Here is a 20,700-nt window from a genome sequence, read left to right on the forward strand (position 1 = left end):
GTAGCATTTCCTATCTGAGCTGGTCTCTTCCGTGCCTTTTCTCTTGTCTTCTTTTTCCAACTGGGCAATGATTCTACACAGATCATCAAAGGATCTCGGTGCGATACCTTCACTAGTGGTCTAATCTTATAATGGAGTAGCTCTCCGATGTATGGTAAGATCTCGTTCTCGCTTCTTTCAGGATGCAGCCACTTGAAGAGCTGGTAGTTCTGGAGGACGAATGCATTACCTTTTATGCCGGTGGGTTGTGCATCAGTCAGTAGATTCCTTTTGACAGAGCTCTTCACCCCTTCGGAATTAAACCTAGCAAGGAATTCCCTCTTGAAATCAGTCCAGTTTAAGTTTAATCCCTTCAAGTTATTCCACCAAGTAGCTGCTTGCCCCTTTAACTGCAGTGTGAAGAGTTGAACGAAGGTGACCTCCGGTAGATTAGTCCTTCCTAGTAGACTGACCGATCCCTCAATGAATCTAGTTGGATTCTTTTCCAGTCGCCCGTGGAATTCCAGAAGGCTCTCTATAATCACCGCCGGGTCTAGGTGTCCTGTGTAGTCGGTAAGGTTTGAGGGGTTTGAAGGTGTGGTGATAGGTCCTGTTCGAGTTTATCTTCTACCGCATGAAGGATTCTCTCTCTCTCTCTCTCATATTCTGCACATCTCCCTTGATGGTTGAAATCTGGTTTTCTAACCTTCCTTCAACAGCTGAAATACAGCACCCAAAATTTCCCTCAATGGTAGAAATTTTCCCCTCAACCTGTTTTTTGATGCCGGAAACCTGGATTTCCACCTCCTCCTTGAGGTGCGAGATGTCCCCTTCCATCTGGCTTACCCTACTATCCATCTGCTCAACCTGCCCCATTTTGACGTGATGTCCGTTATCTGCTGTGTTAATTGATTGGTGACTTCACTAATTTGGGATGAAATTTTATCATCTACGGTTGTAATTTTTTATTCTAGGCACTGTTCTAATTTGTAAACCTGCATGTACACTTGAGATATTTGTCTAGTTAAAACTGTATTAGATGCAGAAATCTTCATCTACCTTTGAGATCTGTTCTGTTAAAGTGGAATTAACATGTGAATTAATGTCTGAGATTTTGTCAATCATGCCTGTATCATGCTCATTAAGTTGGAACACATTTTGGTTATATTCACCTCCTCTTCTAATGACGCGACCAGTGTTTTGTCCACCTCGATAAAAAACTTTTTGGGATCTTCACTGTTTTCAATGAAGTCTTCTTGTAGCCGTGTCTTCAATGATTTCTTATTGCCATTCCTCAGAAGATTTCTTTTTTGCGAGTTTGTCGTGCAGTTGTTTTACAGACATATTTTTCAGTATCAGTTGCATTTTGTTCTGATTTCCACTTAACACTCTTATTCACTGCCAAAATTATTCTTCAATCCTGTCACACAGTCACCATTGTTGTGACTACAAGGATGCACACACATGTCAATTGTGTATACTATTTTATTTACAAATTATATACCCATTATACACACACATTAATGAACCAGCATTTTGAACAAAACACTTCTACGAAGAAGCAGAAGAAGAAGGAGGAGAAGAAGAAGAAGGAGAAGGAGAAGGAGACTGCAACATTAGCATGTCAACCAACTACCAACACAACAAAATCACAACATGAGTTCACGACTTTCATGATGTGTAAGTTAGAAGAGGACCTAATATTGATTCTGCCACTATTTAGTATGTATCAAAGTGAAATTTACCCCAAAAAGAATCCACTACAAGAAATCTCATCTTCAGAAGTTCAACACGAAAAAGATAAAAGAAACCAACGAGCTCGATAGCTGCAGTCGCTTAAGTGCGGCCAGTATCCAGTATTCGGATACTGGATTTCTTTTTTGGTAGGTGGTGGAGATTCGTAAACCCCACTGTCGGCAGCCCTGAAAATGGTTTTCCGTGGTTTCCCATTTTCACACCAGGCAAATGCTGGGGCTATACCTTAATTAAGGCCACGGCCGCTTCCTTCCCATTTCTAGCCCTTCCTTGTATCATCGTCGCCATGAGACCTGTCTGTGTCGGTGCGACGTAAAGCCAATAGGAAAAAAAAAAGGAAACCAACATAAAAGAAGAATGGGAAAAGGAAAAGGTGGACACCTGGCAACAGTTCCATGACAAGATCATTAAGAGAGCTAGAGAGATGATTCCATTGAAGAAGAATACAAAACACCCTTGGTGGGACTCTGCTTGTGAAGAAGCACTGGAAAAGCAAACTGGAAAAGCTTTTCAGAAATATAGCTGTAAGAAGTCACTCGAGGCTCAACAACACTATCTTCAGACAAGGAAGGAAGTGTTAAAAGTAATCAAACGAAGAGGAAATACATGAAGGACCAATTGAAATCTATAGAAAAAGATTTCAGAGATCACCATATGCGAGAGTTCTACAGGACTTTCGCAGGAAGAATCCGAGGATACACCCCACAGATTTATGCTTCCGAAAACAAGACGGAAAACTCGCGCTGTCTAACCAGGATAATTGTAAGGAGTTGACTCGATATTTCTCTGAATTACTCAATTGCCAGGAGCCAACATTACGATGGCCCAAAGAAATTCCTGTACACATAAACCGCGAATCTCCACCACCTACCAAAAAAGAATTTTTTTTTTTTGCTAGGGGCTTTACGTCGCACCGACACAGATAGGTCTTATGGCGACGATGGGATAGGAAAGGCCTAGGAGTTGGAAGGAAGCGGCCGTGGCCTTAATTAAGGTACAGCCCCAGCATTTGCCTGGTGTGAAAATGGGAAACCACGGAAAACCATCTTCAGGGCTGCCGATAGTGGGATTCGAACCTACTATCTCCCGGATGCAAGCTCACAGCCGCGCACCAAAAAAGAAATCCAGAGACATCTTCAGTCTCAAAAATAACAGGGCATCTGGAGAAGATGGCATAGTTGCAGAACTCTTAAAGAACATAGGCCCAAATACACCTGAGGAGCTCACACTAATAATCATGGACATCTGGAAAAAAGAAAAGCTGCCTGAAGAATAGAAATGTGCACTTATCCATCTGTTACACAAGAGAGGTGACAGAATGGATGTAAATAACTACAGAGGGATATCTCTCATTCAAGTCACCTACAAGATTATCTCTGCGTGTCTTCTTCAAAGAGTACAAAAACAGCTTGAATACAATATTGGAGAATATCAAGCCGGTTTCCAACCTGGGCGGTCCTGTGTTGAACAAATTTTTAACTTGAAGACGATATTGAAATATAGAACAATCCGAAGCTCTCCGATTACACTGTTCTGTGATAGTTTCATTGCCCCCATCCTGTATTGATTTTTAGGATGACTTCTGCATCCTGAATCAGGATCCGATGTTAATTTTTTCCCATCACATCACATTTTCTCAAAAATCTTATATTACGTTTATTTCATCACATGCACTAATGCACTTCTGACATTGTTAGGCAGAGTGTTGCTTTCATTTAGATTTCCATATTCTTATATTAATGTATTTTATTAATTCGAAAACCTCCAGCCATCTCGTACTCCTGTATTATCACGCTCAGAGTTTAGAGCCGGCATCTATGTACAACATAGCCGGCAACACGCGGTTTTGGCTTAGTGGCGTCATTCTCTTGTTGTTCTTTGTCCGCTACAGTCTGAGTTGTTTCGCTTGCTAGTGAAAATAGATTTTTGTCTTCATAACAATCCAAGTACATTCTGCTATGTACGTGGAAGTTTCGTGCCGCTGAGACAGAGGTGTAATATAACCGAGTTCGTGAGAAAGGCCTACTATGCCTACTTTGGCTTGAAACTTGGAAACCAAGACAAGCCGTGGGCACCATATAAGGCTTGTAGAACCTGTGTAGAGCAGTTACAGCAATGGGTGAACGGTAAGCGAACTGCGTTGCCATTCGGTATTTCAATGGTGTCTCGAGAACCCCCAGACCATAGTATTTGCTGCTACTTCTGTGAATGTGAAAGGATTTAACTGCAGCAACAAAGGTAACATTGTGTATCCAAGCAATATTCTATCTGCAATTTTACCCGTTTCACCAGTACCACAGCGTCCAGAACATTTACAGGATTGTCCCTCTTCTGAATCTGATGCAGAAATGGTGGGCACTAACTCCGACTGTGATTTCTCCCCTGAGTGTGATGAAAAAGAACTGAGACTGTTCGAGCAAAGTGCATTAAATGACTTCGTTTGAGATCATGGCCTTACAAAGGAATCTTCCGAGTTACTCAGGTCTAGACTTCGTGAAAGGAACATGTTGGCACCAGGGATGACGTACTATTGGTACAGACATCGCGAAAAGAATTTACACCCTTCTTCTCTGAAGAGGGAGGCTTGGTTTACTGCAACAACATTCCGGAGGTTATCTTAAAACTAGGAGCACCACAGTATGACCCTATTGACTGGAGACTTTTCACCCAATAATAGACCATTTATATTAGTCTCCAAGCGTAGTTTGAAGTGTGTCCTTCTTCACAATATAAACAAACTTTCATCCATTCCCGTTGCTCATTCATTTATTATGCGAGAAACATATGGAAATCTCGAAATGCTGTCGTGTAAACTGAAGTAACAGGAACACAAGTGGCAAGTGTGTGGTGATTTCAAAGTGATAGGTGAAAAAGGTTACACAAAGCACCCCTGCATTCTGTGTGAGTGGGAGAGTCGAGCATGGTTACATCACTGGACTAAAAAAGAATGGCCACGTAGACAATGGATTGTAGGGTCGAAAAACATAAAACAAGAAACTGTTGTTCACAAGAGCAAAATACTGTTACCTCCGCTTCACATCAAACTAGGGCTTATGAAGCAATCCGTTAAGGCCCTAAACAATGAAGGTGAATGTTTTCAGTACCTGTGTCATCGATTCCCTGGCATCAGTAATTCCAGAATCAAGGAGGATATTTTCACAGGTCCAGATATCTGAAAACTTCTTTCTGATGATATTTTGAAGACATTGTGTGTGCTGCAGAGCGATCGGCATGGACAGCATTCTCGAATGTGGTCAAAAACTTTTTTGGAAACACGAATTATTCAGACTACAAACAAATGGTGGATAGATTGCTTGTTTCTTTCCAAGATTAGGCTGCAAAATGAGCTTGAAAGTGCATGTTACATTCACATCTGGACTATTTCCCTGAGAACCCAGGAATGCTGAGCAAAGTGCAAGGAGAAAGATTCCACCAGGATCTACAGGAAATGGAATGCAGATATCAAGAGAAATGGAACAAAAACATGCTGGCAGATTACTGCTGGCTACTAAAGAGAGAAGGTCCAACTACTACTCACACACGAAAAGCAAGGCAAAGACGTTTCTTATACTAAGGTAGGACATTATAAAATTGAAACCGTAGGCTTACCAAGACGTTTCTTATACTAAGGTAGGACATTATAAAATTGAAACTGTAGACATACCATTCTCAGTACATTATGAGGCTTAATGCGTGGAAAATTTTGGTCCATTTGGCTGTGTTTTTCTACAGATCTGTTAACACAATACACTACATATCTTTATATTATGTTCATAAGTATATAGGAGTGTTCAGATGGGTGAAAATAATAAGAAAGAAGCGTTCTTTGCATGTGATAATAGTAACCTTGCATGTGCGCATGCTGCATATTTATCAAAATTTTTATTTTGAATTTGCACAAAAACCTAATGTGATAGGGGAAAACTGACTTCACTTCCAGAATCAGCATGTCCGAAATACAAAATATCACTATGTAAACTTAATGCAATGATCGGAAAGTTTGAATTCGCAGGTCAGTGTTATTTGTAGTTTTGTCGACTTCAAGAAAGCGTACGATTCCGTCGATCGACAGTCTCTCTTTAACATCTTTGAAGAAGGACTTGATCCAAAGACATTAAGACTCATCAAGGAAACACCACAAGAACAAAGTCAAAAGTGAAATTCATGGGTGAAGTATCGGAGCCCTTTGCGATTAAGACCAGTGTGCAACACGGTGACTGATTGTCACCACTGCTTTTCAACCTTGTTCTAGACAAAGTCATTCGAGAATGGGAGACGGATTTGAAAGCTCAGAAGCACTGGAAACCCATTCAACTTGGACAAAAGAACGGTGGCATAAAGGTCTGTTGTTTAGCTTTCGCAGATGACCTAGCAATACTAACAGATAGTGATATTTCAGTGATCAAACAGATTGAAGTCCTCAAGGAATGTGCTGAGAAAATTGGACTACAAATCTCATTTGAGAAGACAAAGTTTATTTGCACTAAATTCGACATTCAGGAATTACAAACAAAATACGGGCAGATCAAACGAGTTCCATATCTTAAATATCTCGGTGGGATCCTGTTACCAACAGGGTTGGAAAAGGAAGCACAGAAAGTCTGATTACAAAAACTCAAAAGAGCATATTGGAGAACCTGTGACATCTAAAACAAGAAATGCATGTCCATACATACAAAAATCTAACATTATAATATGGTGGTTAATTGTGAAGTGCTGTATGCAAGTGAAATCTTGGTACTTAATAATAAAGGTGATCTGGAAAACATCTTGAAGGAAAGGAAGATCTTGAGGAAAATTCTGGGTCCAGAGAAAAAAGAAGGGTATAGACTAAAATCAGGCAATGCTATGGAAGGACTGTCCAACCTTGCCACTGACATCAGGAAATGGGACTGAAATTCTATGGACACATTCACAGACTATAGTCTTCAAGGCTAACCCACAAGATTTTGACATATACTGAACAACTGAAGAACATACCATGGATACAAGATGTTAAAAATGATCTTGAAAAGGCCCATATAGAAACATCAGAAATACTGGACAGAAACATTTACTGTTGGAAAATAAATAGATGGGTAGTACCAGAGAATGAAGTCCCAAAAAGATCGGGGACTTAGTGGTCAGAGGAAAGAAAACAGGAACACATTGAAAGAATGAAAGCAATATGGTCTCTTAGAAAGGCGAATCATAAATGTAACGTGTGATCCAACAGGGTCCATATGCAAATAATAATAATAATAATCGAGCTCAATATTTTCATTATGTACCCATGGGTTAAAGAATTGTTTCCTAGTTATACTAGTCCATTACATTTGTATCAGTCCAATAAAGAAAGTGTTTACTTAGTTAAATGCAACATAATAGAAGCTTTTCAGTCTGTTAAACACACAAGTTCAAATTTTGTAATGCAGGTATATTATTTTGAACTTATGTTTTTGATAGACTGAAAAGCTTTGAAGTTACATTTTACTCATAATGACAGACAAGTTTCAATATACTGAATACTAGTGAATGGAAGTCTTTGAACTGTACAAGTAAAGCAGTAAGGGATGTGATGAAAAGGTTTCTTGTTTCATTTCATTCTCCAGGATCTCTACATTGATATATAACAACTTGTTTCCAAGAAATCCGAAATTGGCCTCTCCTCACTTCTACAGTATTAGTCCATCTATGTACTCTGAATGTCAGCATACTCTATCTAACCTGTAGTTCCAGGTAAAGTTTAGAGTTTTCTTCAGATCTGTAGGTGCACTTGTGATGAGAGAGTAAACTTTTCCATTTACTCTGAACTTTGCTAAAAAAATTATTTAAATAAAATTCCCTTGAAAGAATTATCTTAAATGAACAATAGAACAGTTTATTTTACAATGGCTTCCTATAGGAAATTTTAGGGACCAAGGAAAAAACTGTGTTACCTGGGATAACATAATGAATAGGAGCATCTTTCCAAGGTTTTTACTGTAATGTTGTTTGTTTTTTTGTTACTGTATGGCATGGTATCACAGTCTAATATATACAGTCGCGAAGCTCTAATATGAGGAAGGTTCATCCACTTACAGATGGAGTGACACTAGCACCTCTAGCGGCGAGGTAGAGGCAACTTGCTAGCAGACAACAGGGAACGAATTACCACTACAGTCTAAAATGGTCATAACTTCTGAACCATTCATGCAAATAATGTCCTGACAAGGTTATTGTAATCCTTATGAAAGAGCGGAGGAGGTCAAACAATTTATTTCTATGAGGAGTTCGAAGATAATATCGAAATATTTATTTCATCTTAAGGAGTTATGTTTTTCTGCCGCGGAATATAACATAAAATCGCTTCTAGAGGGCGGCGGTTCCAAATAGGTATATACCATAGCGGACTTTTTTGTAGAGGTTTTTATGCTCTACAATTCGTACGCTTACATTTGGAGTCTATTGTTGACAGTTCAGGCAGCGTAAGCCAAGAAAGCAGGTGACCGACCATGGTAGAGCGCTGGCCTTCTTCGCCCAACTTGGCAGGTTCGATGTCGGTCGGTCCGTCACTTGCTTTCTTGGCCTACGCTGCGTGAACCGTCAACGATAGACCCCAGTGTAAGCATACGAATTGTAGAGCATAGAAACTTCTACAAAAAAGTCTGCGATGGTATATACCTATTTCGAACCGGTTGCCCTCTAGAAGCGATTTTATGTTATAGTTCGCGGTAAAGGAAAATGACTCCTTAAGATTAAATATGTTACAAGTGAAATATGTAATGCGAGTGGAATGTATTTTTTTTTTTAAGACTTTCTTTGTAAAATATGATGTGATGTTTTATTTTTATTGACCTAACCTGTACTGTATAATGTTGTAACATAGGCATTTGTAAATAGTAGAATTCTGTCGATAGTTCCTGGAAAGATCCAGAAAGTTACATAACTTTTGTACAGGGTGTGTTACTTTGTTGGTATGTGTTCTAGAAAGTGTGTTCTGTCTATTCTGGAAAAATACGACTTTCGCGATCATGCATATTCTAGATTGTTAGTCAAAGTTCGCGATCGAAAGTAAGGTTGTGATTGGTGAGTCTAGGTGGCGATGGGGAACACGTGCACGCTGATTGGCTGCCTCCTAGGCCGGAATTTCCTATATATAGTGAGCGAGGCAGTGTTCGAATTAATTCTGGATCCTGAAATCTGTCGGTCTTGGTCTATCTGTCTGCGAGCAGCCTATCTGGATGACGTCCCCCGGTTTCCGGGGTGGCACACTCCTCGGGTAAGCACTCTTGAATTCCGTTCCTGCTGAAATTTCCGTAATGTTCCGATTTGCTTTTCATACAGGAGTCTGCCCTAACCTCGCCTAGATTCACCAAATTAGTTACTTATGACGCCTTAGTTTTTCAGCTGGACTTACCTGTTCGTTTCCGAGGCATTCCCATTTCTTGTTTCACTAAAATATGTATATTGTAGTTTAACATTATTTTCCTTGGGGGTTGCCTCTGGTAGTTCTGTATCACTTGAGGTACGCCAAGTTTTGGATAACCTTTTTCACATCACTATATATTGCATTGTACAACTACATTGGTAACTAGATGTATAGTTGATTTGAAATTTGAATTTACACTGCTACGAAATAACCTATGTATATCACTGAACTTAAAGCTCATAACTTGGAATGTATTTGTAAAATTATCTTGTAAATAATATTTTTAAAATCTAAGGATCACGGTGATTTATTTCGGAATCCGCTATCTAAGCCATGTCCATGCCTTTGGTAGGTTCCCAGCCTTTTCATCTTCCCGGTTTGTTGTTCACTAGTTGGCCCTACTGATAGTTACGTACTTGTTTTGTTGGAGATCCGCGTAGTGCTAGCTACTGTTTTTCCGAGTGTGTAGTGTTTTCTTATATTGTGTATTGTACTCTTACCTCCCCCTTTTAACTGTCTTTGTGCCTTGTTTGGTGTTACCCCTGTAGTCTGAGGTAGCATTCTGGCCTTCTTCGCCCAACTTGGCAGGTTAAAGATAAAAATTTCATTGTTCCGTATTGAAAGTATTAACGTTAAAAATTAAATAATTGAAAAAGGGGTTCAACCTATTCAATACATAAAAGAAAGGAATGTAGTGATTAAATTCTTATTTAATAGTGATTAGAAATGGGACCGGTTTCGACCTTAGTCCAGGTCATCGTCAGCCGTTCAAAACATAAAAAACAAGTGACTCACAATTTCTACACCCATCATCAATTTATATTTCATCTTATACCGATCCAGAGTTCACTTATTCTTTTTCTTATGCATTGTTTTTCTTGTTTTTTATGTTTTGAACGGCTGACGATGACCTGGACTAAGGTCGAAACTGGTCCCATTTCTAATCACTATTAAATAAGAATTTAATCACTACATTCCTTTCTTTTATGTATTGAATAGGTTGAACCTCTTTTTCAATTATTTAATTTTTAACGTCAACTTGGCAGGTTCAATGTCGGTCGGTCCGTCACTTGCTTTCTTGGCCTACGCTGCGTGAACCGTCAACGATAGACCCCAGTGTAAGCATACGAATTGTAGAGCATAGAAACTTCTACAAAAAAGTCTGCGATGGTATATACCTATTTCGAACCGGTTGCCCTCTAGAAGCGATTTTATGTTATAGTTCGCGGTAAAGAAAAATGACTCCTTAAGATTAAATAAATGATTTTATATTATCCTCTAAATCCTCATCGAAATAAATTGTTTGACCTCCTCTGCTCTTTCAGAAGGATTACAATAACCTTGTCAGGACATTATTTGCATGAATGGTTCAGATGTTATGACCATTTTAGACTGTAGTGGTAATTCGTTCCCTGTTGTCTGGTAGCAAGTTTTCTCTACCTCGCTGCTTGGAGCGCTGTAGTCACCTCAGACGAAAAATATCATCAGAGCTTCGCGACTGTGTATATTAGACTGTGATGGTATTATCGTGTGTTTCCTGCTTTCTGAAAGCATTCTCTTTAATTTGTTTTAAAATATGCCCTTACAACTTCTGGCTATTGGTAAAATGGGTTTTTGGATAATGCATTTTCCAATGCTGAGGTAGTTTAAATTTCATTTTTGTTTCATGTAATAGGACATTTGAGGATACAGAGCTCATTACAAGTTTTCAGAAAGATTTATAATGCTATATTTGTCTTGTGTTTTCTAATCTTCCACCATGGTGGTGAGGATGTTAATGCCATCTTAGTTCTCACCAGATGACCATGGTTTGAGTACCGGCCAATGCACATGGAACTTTTGAAGGGAATACTCCCGTTCCTATGGTTGGATTCCATGTAAAACTGGTGGTCCCAAAGCTATGACCATGATGTCTGCAGTTGCAAAAGGCTTTCTTATTATTATTCTTATGCTTCTTCCTCTGTCATATACATTATCATTCTCCTTATAAATTTTCTTGTTTGTCCTTTTTTTCCCCTTTCTCTTGCTCCCTCTGTTCACAATAGCCTGTTACTGGGATTGTCTTTGTTTGTATTACTATCCTCTTTCCTGGCCTCCTATCTTTGATGATTTATATTTCAGACAAGATTAAGGACAGCATATCCAGATAATTTTGTTGTCAACAAATCTTCCCTTTAATGAACATTGGTTTTCTTGGCTCTTTGTATTAACATAAAGAAATAAATGTGTAACTGGATTAAAGCCACTATACATATTTATTTAATAAAGCCAAGCTTTCTGCCAAATTGCATTGCCTTCATCAGGGCATGTGAAGTTCTGCCTCCAACAGTGAGCAAAGAAATTCTTCGAAGGAACATGGAAGTCATGACAGTACTACCCACGGCCTGCCCCACTAACTGGATTCAAGGATCGTCGCACTGTGCTGTGGCGGTTGGGAGGGAAGTTATTGATTCACCACCCTCTATCGACAGTTTCTTGAATGCATCACACTGTGCCATGGTGGTGTAATGCCTGTATTTCTGCAGTACAGGTCTCCAAATAACATCAACAGGGAAGACGGCTTCAAGTTATCAAATACATGGAGACCTGTACTGCAAAAATACAAGCATAACACCACCATGGCACAGTGGGACGCTCTCAAGAAACTGTCGACAGAGAGCAGTGAATCACTAACTTCCCTCCCAACCACCACAGCACAGCGCAACGATCCTCGAGTCCAATCAGTGGGGTAGGCCGTGGATAGTACTGTCATGACTTCCACGTTCCTTCGAAGAATTTCTTTTCTCACTGTTGGAGGCAGAACTTCACACGCCCTGATGAAGGCCAGCGCAATTTGGCAGAAAGCTTGGCTTTATTAAATAAATACATATAGTGGCTTTAATCCATTTACAGATGTATTTCTTTATGTTAAATCTTCCCTTTCTCTGTTAGTACAGTACTGTCTCTATACGTTGTTTCATTTTTGTAACTCCTTCCAACCCTGCTCTTCCCCAGGTAGCAGAAATGCATGGTGAGCTCATGGAGTTCAATGATCGTCTACATCGGTTACTTCAAGTAAAGGACTCCGTTATACGCAGACTTCGTGAGGAGTTGGTAGACTTGAGAGGCCCATTGCCTGATGACGTAGCTACATCAGACGACGACATAAGTGTTACCAGTGACTATGACAACAGCTCTTCATGTGCTGCTGCTCGGGCACTAATTAACATTTGGATTCCATCAGCATTCCTTACCGGAGGCTCATCAGATGTCCACCATGTTTACCAGGTTAGTTATGTACTATACTATGATAGTTGTCTTAATCTGTTTTAACAGAGGATCTAAATGGTATAGAAGTCTTAGAGATGGCATGCAAGATGGACATAAATACACAAAAGTACTGGATTGTATTTACGAAGGTAAGTAATAAAAAAAAAGTCAGATGAGGAAATTAAAATCTTTAATCTAATATGTTGAATATTACTAATTTGGTAGTACAATAATCATTTATGGCAGAAATGAGGAAGACCATAAATTGTAGACTAGCCCAAGCATTGGAAGCTTTGCTTTCATAGAGAATAATAATATTATTACCAATTTTACATCCCACTAATTACTTTTGTGGTTTTTGGAAACGCTGATGTGCTGGAATTTTGTCCCGCAGGTGTTATTTTACTTGTTGGTTGATCTATCGACATGAGGCTGACATATTCTAGCCTCTTCAAATACCACCATACTGAACTGGGATCAAACTAGTCAGTTTCTGAAGATGTCTGTTTGAAAGTGAAGCATGTACGATAACTGATCCTGAAAGGCAAGAAACCTCTGAAATACAGTTTTATAAGAGAATGTTGAAGCTGGTATGGGGTAGGTTCTCTTATGAAGTGGTACTGAATCTAGTTTATGAAGATAGAACATCTAAGATTTGTACTGTGCAGTGTAAGAATGGAAGGAAGAGACAAAGATGTGAATATGACAAATGGAACATTGTAGATAAGGACTGCAAGAGTCACACAGGAATGAAAAGATTAGCACTGGATAAGGTGGGGTTTAGATTTGCTTCAAATCAGTCTATGAAACAACGACTGAAACACACAGCTGAATTTATTCATTTTTCTGTTTATGAATGTAGGTTCACTATATATTATGAAGGCAACAGTATACCTGCATTTGCTACTGTGACCAATGCATATAAATTCCATTGTTATAAGATGAAATGGAAATATAAGTGGTAACTGAGGACAGCTTTCAAATTCTGGTTTGTTTTCCTGTCTAATACTTCCATTTTGCACAGTTGTTTTCATCATTAGGGATTCCATCAAACTGATGACAAAATAGTTCATTTTAGTTTTTAAATGTTTATTTGCCTGATTGTGTAATGGTAGACTTATAAAAATTACACATTAAAATACAGGAAGAAATGAATTATTTGTTATCCAGAAGCTCCATGTTTCATACCCGACAAGACCAAAGATTTTAATCCTAGAGTGGGTGTTGAAATAGGATTTGCTTAGCCTCATGAGTACAGTTGAGGAGATGTCTGACTTGAGCACCAGCAACCCTGGTTGGGAAAACCAAACACTTGAGCTAAGGAAGTCACGTTCACCTCCTGTTGCTCCATTATATTGTGAGCTATTAAACTAAAATTGCTACACGGAGAGGTAGTGTGTTTTACTATATACTAAATTTATTGAACTGCTATTTAATTAATCACAAGATCACTCACATTTGAGTTTTCCAGTCAACACAGTTTTACTCACACTTCTAAAAAAAAAAAGACACACACAGTGATGCAGTACAGGATTTGGCGGCCTGATCCGAAGGAAAATAATGGTCGTCCATCTAAACCAGTTTGCACCTTATCGTGAAGCTACTCAGGATGAGCAGCTGTAAGGAGGGAGCATTGTGACAATGAAGGCCGACTCATGGCATTTATAGAGAATGCCAGTGAGAAATAAGAATCTCGGCACGCTGGCTACAAAGTGGATACGACCAGCAGCTAGCAAATCAACAGTGCAGCAAATTGTTGAGAGTTGCGATGAAGCTCCTAGAAGAAGCTGAAAGCTGATTAACAGTGGACAAGGCAACTTCCGCTTAGTGTGTATGGATTAAATATAACAATATAAATTTCTACAATATATCGAGATATTGCCTTCAATTGAGAGGTGAAGATGTGGATTAGTAAGAAGAAGAAAGACATGTGAAATGAAGAGGAGGTAGGAGGAAGCTTACTACAAACAGTATTAAGCTTTAGCTTTTGTTTTACACTGTATTCCTCTTCAGTGCGGATTAATATGTAATTTATTGCCTATGATGAACTCCAGACATGGGATAACCAATAATAGCATCGCTTAGCAAAGGGGCTCCATGAGTGATTGGAGTATGGCCTCTGGACTCTAATGAACCTTGTGTAGTAGGTACACAAGCAGAGTTCAACTCCTGTTAGTCCTTAAACAGGGCCGATGACCTTAGATGCTAGGCCCCTTTAAACAAGAATCATCATCATCATCATCATCATCATCATCATCATCATCATCATCATCATCATCATCAGTCCTTGAACACAGGCCACTCTCCCATGGCTTCTAGATTTTCTAGATAGGTGACTATTCCCTCCACTGATGATGTGGCGTAGGTAGCATATCTCATGCTGGAATAGATGGCACTTTCCGCAATTCAGTATCAGGTGGGCACCTCGTAGTCTCTGGAACACATTTCAGAGGTTTAACAGGTGCTTCTGGAATGTGCGTCCTACCATGATGATATCATCTAGGTAGACGAGGCAGGCATCCTGTGTGAGCCCTCTCAGCACGGACTACATCAGTTATTCATAAGTCGCAGGTGCATTGCTGTGAACTGCCACAACCCTTGGCCTATAGAGAACAGTCTTCCCCTTGTCATTTTTGTGCAGCTCCACCTGCCAATGTCCCGACTTCAGGTCCAAAGTTGAGAACATTTGGCTCTGACTAAGGGAAGCAGTCCTTCTTGATGACGTCATTTAGCTTCTGATAATAGTCGCAGTAGGGAAGCTCGCAGTTCTTCTTTACCAGCAGTACAGCTGTTGGGGATGTGTGGGATCTGGTTATGAGAGCACAGGATAAGTTTAAGGGAGCAGAAATTGTTATCGGTAGGATATTTTGTAGGAGGTATACTTACATCCGTTAAGAAATGAGATTTCCACTTCCAGAGGTGCATATGGTCCTGAGGTTCACTCAGTTTACACCAAAAATGAGTACCAGGTTAATTCCTGGGAGCAAAGGCGGCCAGGCGTAGAGCTAACCACTCTACCCCACCAAGTGCCGAGGTTACAAATAGTGGAAGCCTTTACCTTCCACCACTCCCAGGGCCTTCATGGCCTGTACAGAGATGACTTTGCTTTTTAATACTTACATTCAAGTGATTGGAGATTTAAAAATAAGACTCTGGAGTGGATATGTGGGAAATTGGGAGGGAGTTTTGTAGATCCTGATGGGTGGGTAGGAGATAGGGATCAGCACTCAGATGGCCTTCACTAGAACCACTATGGTATTTCCAAGTTAAGGAGTGATCATGGAGTGTTGGATTCTTCAATCCCCCCATGCTGCTTCTTGTTTCTCAGCATCTGATCAATCTTTGTCTTCATAGCCAGATGAAGATCGCATCACCAGTGTTAATGAGATGGAATACCCTGTCAGTACTACTGCAGTCACCTCCTGTTATCGTTAAGATGTCCCGGAACTCCATAGAGTTTCAAATGTTTCTTTCTCATCATCTTCTGGTATGATGCAATGTACTGTACTGGTTCATACATTCTGAGGTTGTTCCCGCTGGCTATCTGTTGGTCCCGTGGTGTTGTGTATGGAATTTATTTATTTATTGGTGACAAAAGGTCCCATGAGCCTCTGGCTCGTGATAGGGACAATACAGTGCATACTTTTTTAAGGCGCACAATAATTACATTTCATATACAATAGCTTTTTCTGTAAAGTGACAAGTACATTTTTGGATAACTAAGACATTGCCTTTTTTTTTTTTACATGGTAGGATCATAGTTTATCTGAAGTATATTCAGATATTGCATGGCTGTAATATATTAAATATGGACAATATATATATTATTGTATTAAATAAAGCAAGTTATACAGAGATTATATTGAGATATCTGTAAAAGAGTTTTCTTAAAACATATAACCGATTTAGAGTTCTTTATAACAGGAGGCAACACATTGTATTCCCTAAACATTGATGATTCTATGCCTTTCACTCCATACTTTACTGAATTAGAGTGAGAGGGATATATCCTTAATGATCCTCTAGTTTCATATCCATGAATTTCACTCAAATGGGAGAAGTTAACAGTAGAATGGGTTAATTTCCTGTCTAGCTTATATACATAAAGACTGCTGATGAAAAATGCAATTTGTTTATGGAATGGCAGAATATTTGACTCTGAAAAAACTTCATGTGACGGTTTGAGGAAGGGGAATCCATACATGATTTTGATGGCTCTTTTTTGTAGGATTTCCAAGTTATTAATGTAATCTTTCCTACATCTTCCCCAAATAGGGCTTGTGTATGTTAGATGTGGGTGGATCATTGCATAATATATACCCTTCTGCTGTGGTGATCCACTGCTGGCAGTCCTACCTCAGATGGCAACGCTCATGCTGTTATGATCCACTGCGGGAATTCCTTCCTCAGATGATGACGCGCACTGCATTTCCAGCAGATAATTCTTCTCCTGTGGTGACGAGAAGATCTCTGGATTCCCTTCTACCCTGACGACTTACACCCTTGATGACATTGTCAAAGTTGGTGTCGTCGTTGCTACTTCTATCCTCAGGCCAGTGGTGAAGTCATCCTTAACCTTTTAAACTCCTATGTAGAGTGGGGCTCAACATTATAATATTAGACTTGCGGTCCGACGTAGAGTCCCACTTGACATGCCAATAGTGTGTACTTTCAGCGTTCGTATAGCTCTAAACTCTAAATATATTTTATTTATTCTGGCCAAGTTAGGGATGTACAGTGGATGCCGCTTATTATGATCACTTTGGGACGCAGATAATTTGATAACATTAACCGGCTGATAACAGTAGCCGAAAAGTAAAAATTGGTAGGTAGCCTACTGTTTTTATTCATAACCTATATGCACTACAATGAAATAGATACCGGCACACAGCCCTGCAATACTGTCAACTGTTTTCAGCTATGTAAAATAGTCTCTAATCGTTGTTTGCTTCTGGTTGTCTCTCAAAAGTCCATTAATATCTAGCGCCCGTCGCATTTCAGCATTTGTTGGTGTTGAGAAAGTTTCCGCAACATCGTCATAATCAGCATCGCTATCTTCTGTTCCAAGTTCTTCACCTCTCATATCTAATCCTGCAGAGGTATTTCCTCACATGTCATCTTTGTTTCGCATCAGTAATGATGCCCTCATCAATGTTCATTCATTCCTGAAATTCATCTTCCGTTAAGCCTGTTGGACAAAGTTCAACATCCTCGTCTACTTCTGGTAACTCTCTTAAAAATCCCCCATACCGGAAACAGTTCTATTGTTTATGCTGAGGATTATCCCATGACATGGCTAGAAGATGTAGGGCATCAAGAAGGCTGGTTGTTTTGACAAGGGCACTGGCACTAGTTTTATGCGAGTCCTCTATGTTTTCTAAGATTCTTGTGCGCATTTCATGGCGATAATACGCTTTCATGGTGCGATTGATTCCTTAATCGCATAGCTGAATTAATGAAGTCGTATTTGCCGGTAAGAAAACCACATTCATGTTCTTGAGCTCACAATTCACAATGCGTGCTGCACAGTTGTCAACCAGCAAAGCTATTTTACGGTTCAGCCTATTATCCCACGTTAGCAGCCATTCTTTGAACATCAAGGCAGTCATCCATGCATTACAGTTGGAATGATAGTCCACTGGAAACTTATTGATGCCTTTAAAGCAACGTGGGTTCTTACTTTTTCCAATCACTAACAGTCTTTTCTTTTCACCAGACATACTCGCACAACATAAAACTCTTACTCGTTTCTTGGAGGTTTTACAACCTTTAGCACTTACATATTTGAAGAACTAAGTGTGTTCAGGCAAGGCGCGATAATACTCGGCATGCTGGAGAACGAAATCCTTGGAAACAAATATGATAACATAAACCGAATTCATGATCACAATAAACGGAAGATTTTCATTGTTTTAGTATTGGTCCGTACCATACTTCATAAAAGTTATTATATAATACGGTTGATAACATGATTACATTAAATGGCGTCCTCTGTACTCTCTTACTTACACTTAACCAGTCTTAACCTAGAACACTGTTAATAATAACTACTGATGACAATAATATGAAAACATTATTAACAATAATACCAGTAATAGTATTGATAAAAGTTATCCCACGTAAGAAAAACAAATATCATCTATATAATACACATTGTACGTATAGTACATTAAAAATATATGAATAATGAGTACTATATATACTACTTAAGGGAATGTTTCAAAAATATAAATTTCTACAATACCGGGCGAGTTGGCTGTGCGGTTAGGAACACACAGCTGTGAGCTCGCATCTGGGAGATAGTGGGTTTGAACCCCACTGTTGGCAGCCTTGAAGATGGTTTCCCGTGGTTTCCCATTTTCACACGGCCGCTTCCTTCCAATTCGTAGGCCTGTCTTGTCCCATCGTCGCCATGAGACCTATCTGTGTCAGTGCGACGTAAAGCAACTAAGTCCCAACTGATGAGCCTAACTTAGCACACGAGGGCGAAACGCAGGCAACCAAGAATGAGTTAGCTGGAAAATTTATAATGTCCAATAACGGACCATTATATTGGTATTATAAATTTACTCATTCAGGACAAATATTTTAAATTCCCTTTGGGAATCAACATCTGTATTATGTAAAAAAGAAGAAGAAGAAGAAATTCTACAATATGCCGAGATATTGCCTTCAATTGAGAGGTGAAGAGAAGGATTAGTAAGAAGAAGAAAAAGATGATCTGTGAAAGGAAGAGGGAAATAATGATGAAGAGCAGGAAGGAGGAAGTGTTTTCAGGTCAAAACTTGATGATTCATGCGTGTTTACATAGTATTTCGACACAGGCTCGTTTAAAAGCTGAGCTGCTGGACATGCCTCTGACATCCACTGGTAAGAGATTCCATTGTCAACTATTCCGTGTTCCATTATTATAGAGCTATTTAACGGTCTGAGAGAGGACACCTTTCCTTATTTACTGTAGTTTTTGGACTGCTTACTACATTTCCACCTAACTGAATCCCTCCCTGCCATTTGATACCTTTCAGCAGATGATCCATGTAAACTACGAACAGCAAAGGTGAAAGATTACAGCCTTGTCTAACCCCTGTAAGTACCCTGAACCAAGAACTCATTCTACCATCAATTCTCACTGAAGCCCAATTGTCAACATAAATGCCTTTGATTGATTTTAATAATCTACCTCTAATTCCATAGTACCCCAGTATGGCGAATCTCTTTTCCATCGGTACCCTGTCATATGCTTTCTCTAGATCTACGAAACATAAACACAACTGCCTATTCCTCTCATAGCATTTTTCAATTACCTGGCGCATACTGAAAATCTGATCCTGACAGCTTCTCTGTGGTCTGAAACCACACTGGTTTTCATCCAACTTCCTCTCAACGAATGATCGCACCCTCCCTTCCAAGATGCCAGTGAATACTTAGCCTAGTATACCAATCAATTAGATACCTCGATGGTTGTTGCAATCCTTCCTGTTCCCTTGCTTATAGATAGGTAAATTAAATGGCGTATGGCTTTTAGTGCCGGGAGTGTCCGAGGACATGTTCGGCTCGCCAGGTGCAGGTCTTTTGATTTGACGCCCGTAGGCGACCTGCACGTCGTGATGAAGATGAAATGATGATGAAGACGACACATACACCCAGCCCTTGTGCCAGCGAAATTAACCAATGATGGTTAAAATTCCCGACACTACTGGGAATCGAACCCGGGACCCCTGTGGCCAAAGGCCAGCACGCTAACCATTTAGCCATGGAGCCGGACTATAGATAGGTGCAATTACTGCTTTTGTCCAATCTGAAGGTACCTAACCAACACTCCATGCTAATTTTACTATTCTATGAAGCAATTTCATCCCTGCCTTCCACTATACTTCACCATTTCAGGTCTAATTTCATCTATTCCTGCTGCCTTATGACAATGGAGTTTATTTACCATCCTTACTACTTCCTCAAGCATAATTTCACCAACATCATTTTCCTCTCCCCCATGAGCTTGGCTGTTCGCAACACCATCAGGATGATTTCCTTTAACATTGAGAAGATGTTCAAAATATTCCCTCCACCTCTCCAGTGATTCTCTGCGATCTATTATGAGTTCACCTGAATTACTCAAAACACTGTTCATTTCCTTTTTCCATCCCTTCCTAAGATTCTTTATTACTGTCCAGAAAGGTTTCCCTGCTGCTTGACCTAGCCTTTCCAGGTTGTTACCAAAATCTTCCCATGACTTCTTTTTGGATTCAACAACTATTTGTTTCGCTTTCTTTCTTTCATCCACATACAAATCCCTGTGTGCCTCGGCCCTTGTTTGGTGCCTTTTCTGA

General features: G+C 39.7%; 1 protein-coding gene across 2 annotated transcripts in view; it reads left to right on the forward strand.

Annotated features, from left to right (window-relative positions):
• The window catches only part of LOC136864598 (sorting nexin-29), a 656,141-nt gene that overhangs the window by 581,439 nt on the left and 54,002 nt on the right, over nt 1-20,700 (forward strand). For both annotated transcript variants that reach the window (XM_067141812.2, XM_067141813.2), the window contains one exon: nt 12,119-12,391. In XM_067141812.2, coding sequence (XP_066997913.2) covers nt 12,119-12,391 — 273 coding nt within the window. The remainder of the gene's footprint in view (nt 1-12,118; nt 12,392-20,700) is intronic.

This window comes from Anabrus simplex, chromosome 2 (genome assembly GCF_040414725.1).
Source record: "Anabrus simplex isolate iqAnaSimp1 chromosome 2, ASM4041472v1, whole genome shotgun sequence".
Taxonomy (NCBI): domain Eukaryota; kingdom Metazoa; phylum Arthropoda; class Insecta; order Orthoptera; family Tettigoniidae; genus Anabrus; species Anabrus simplex.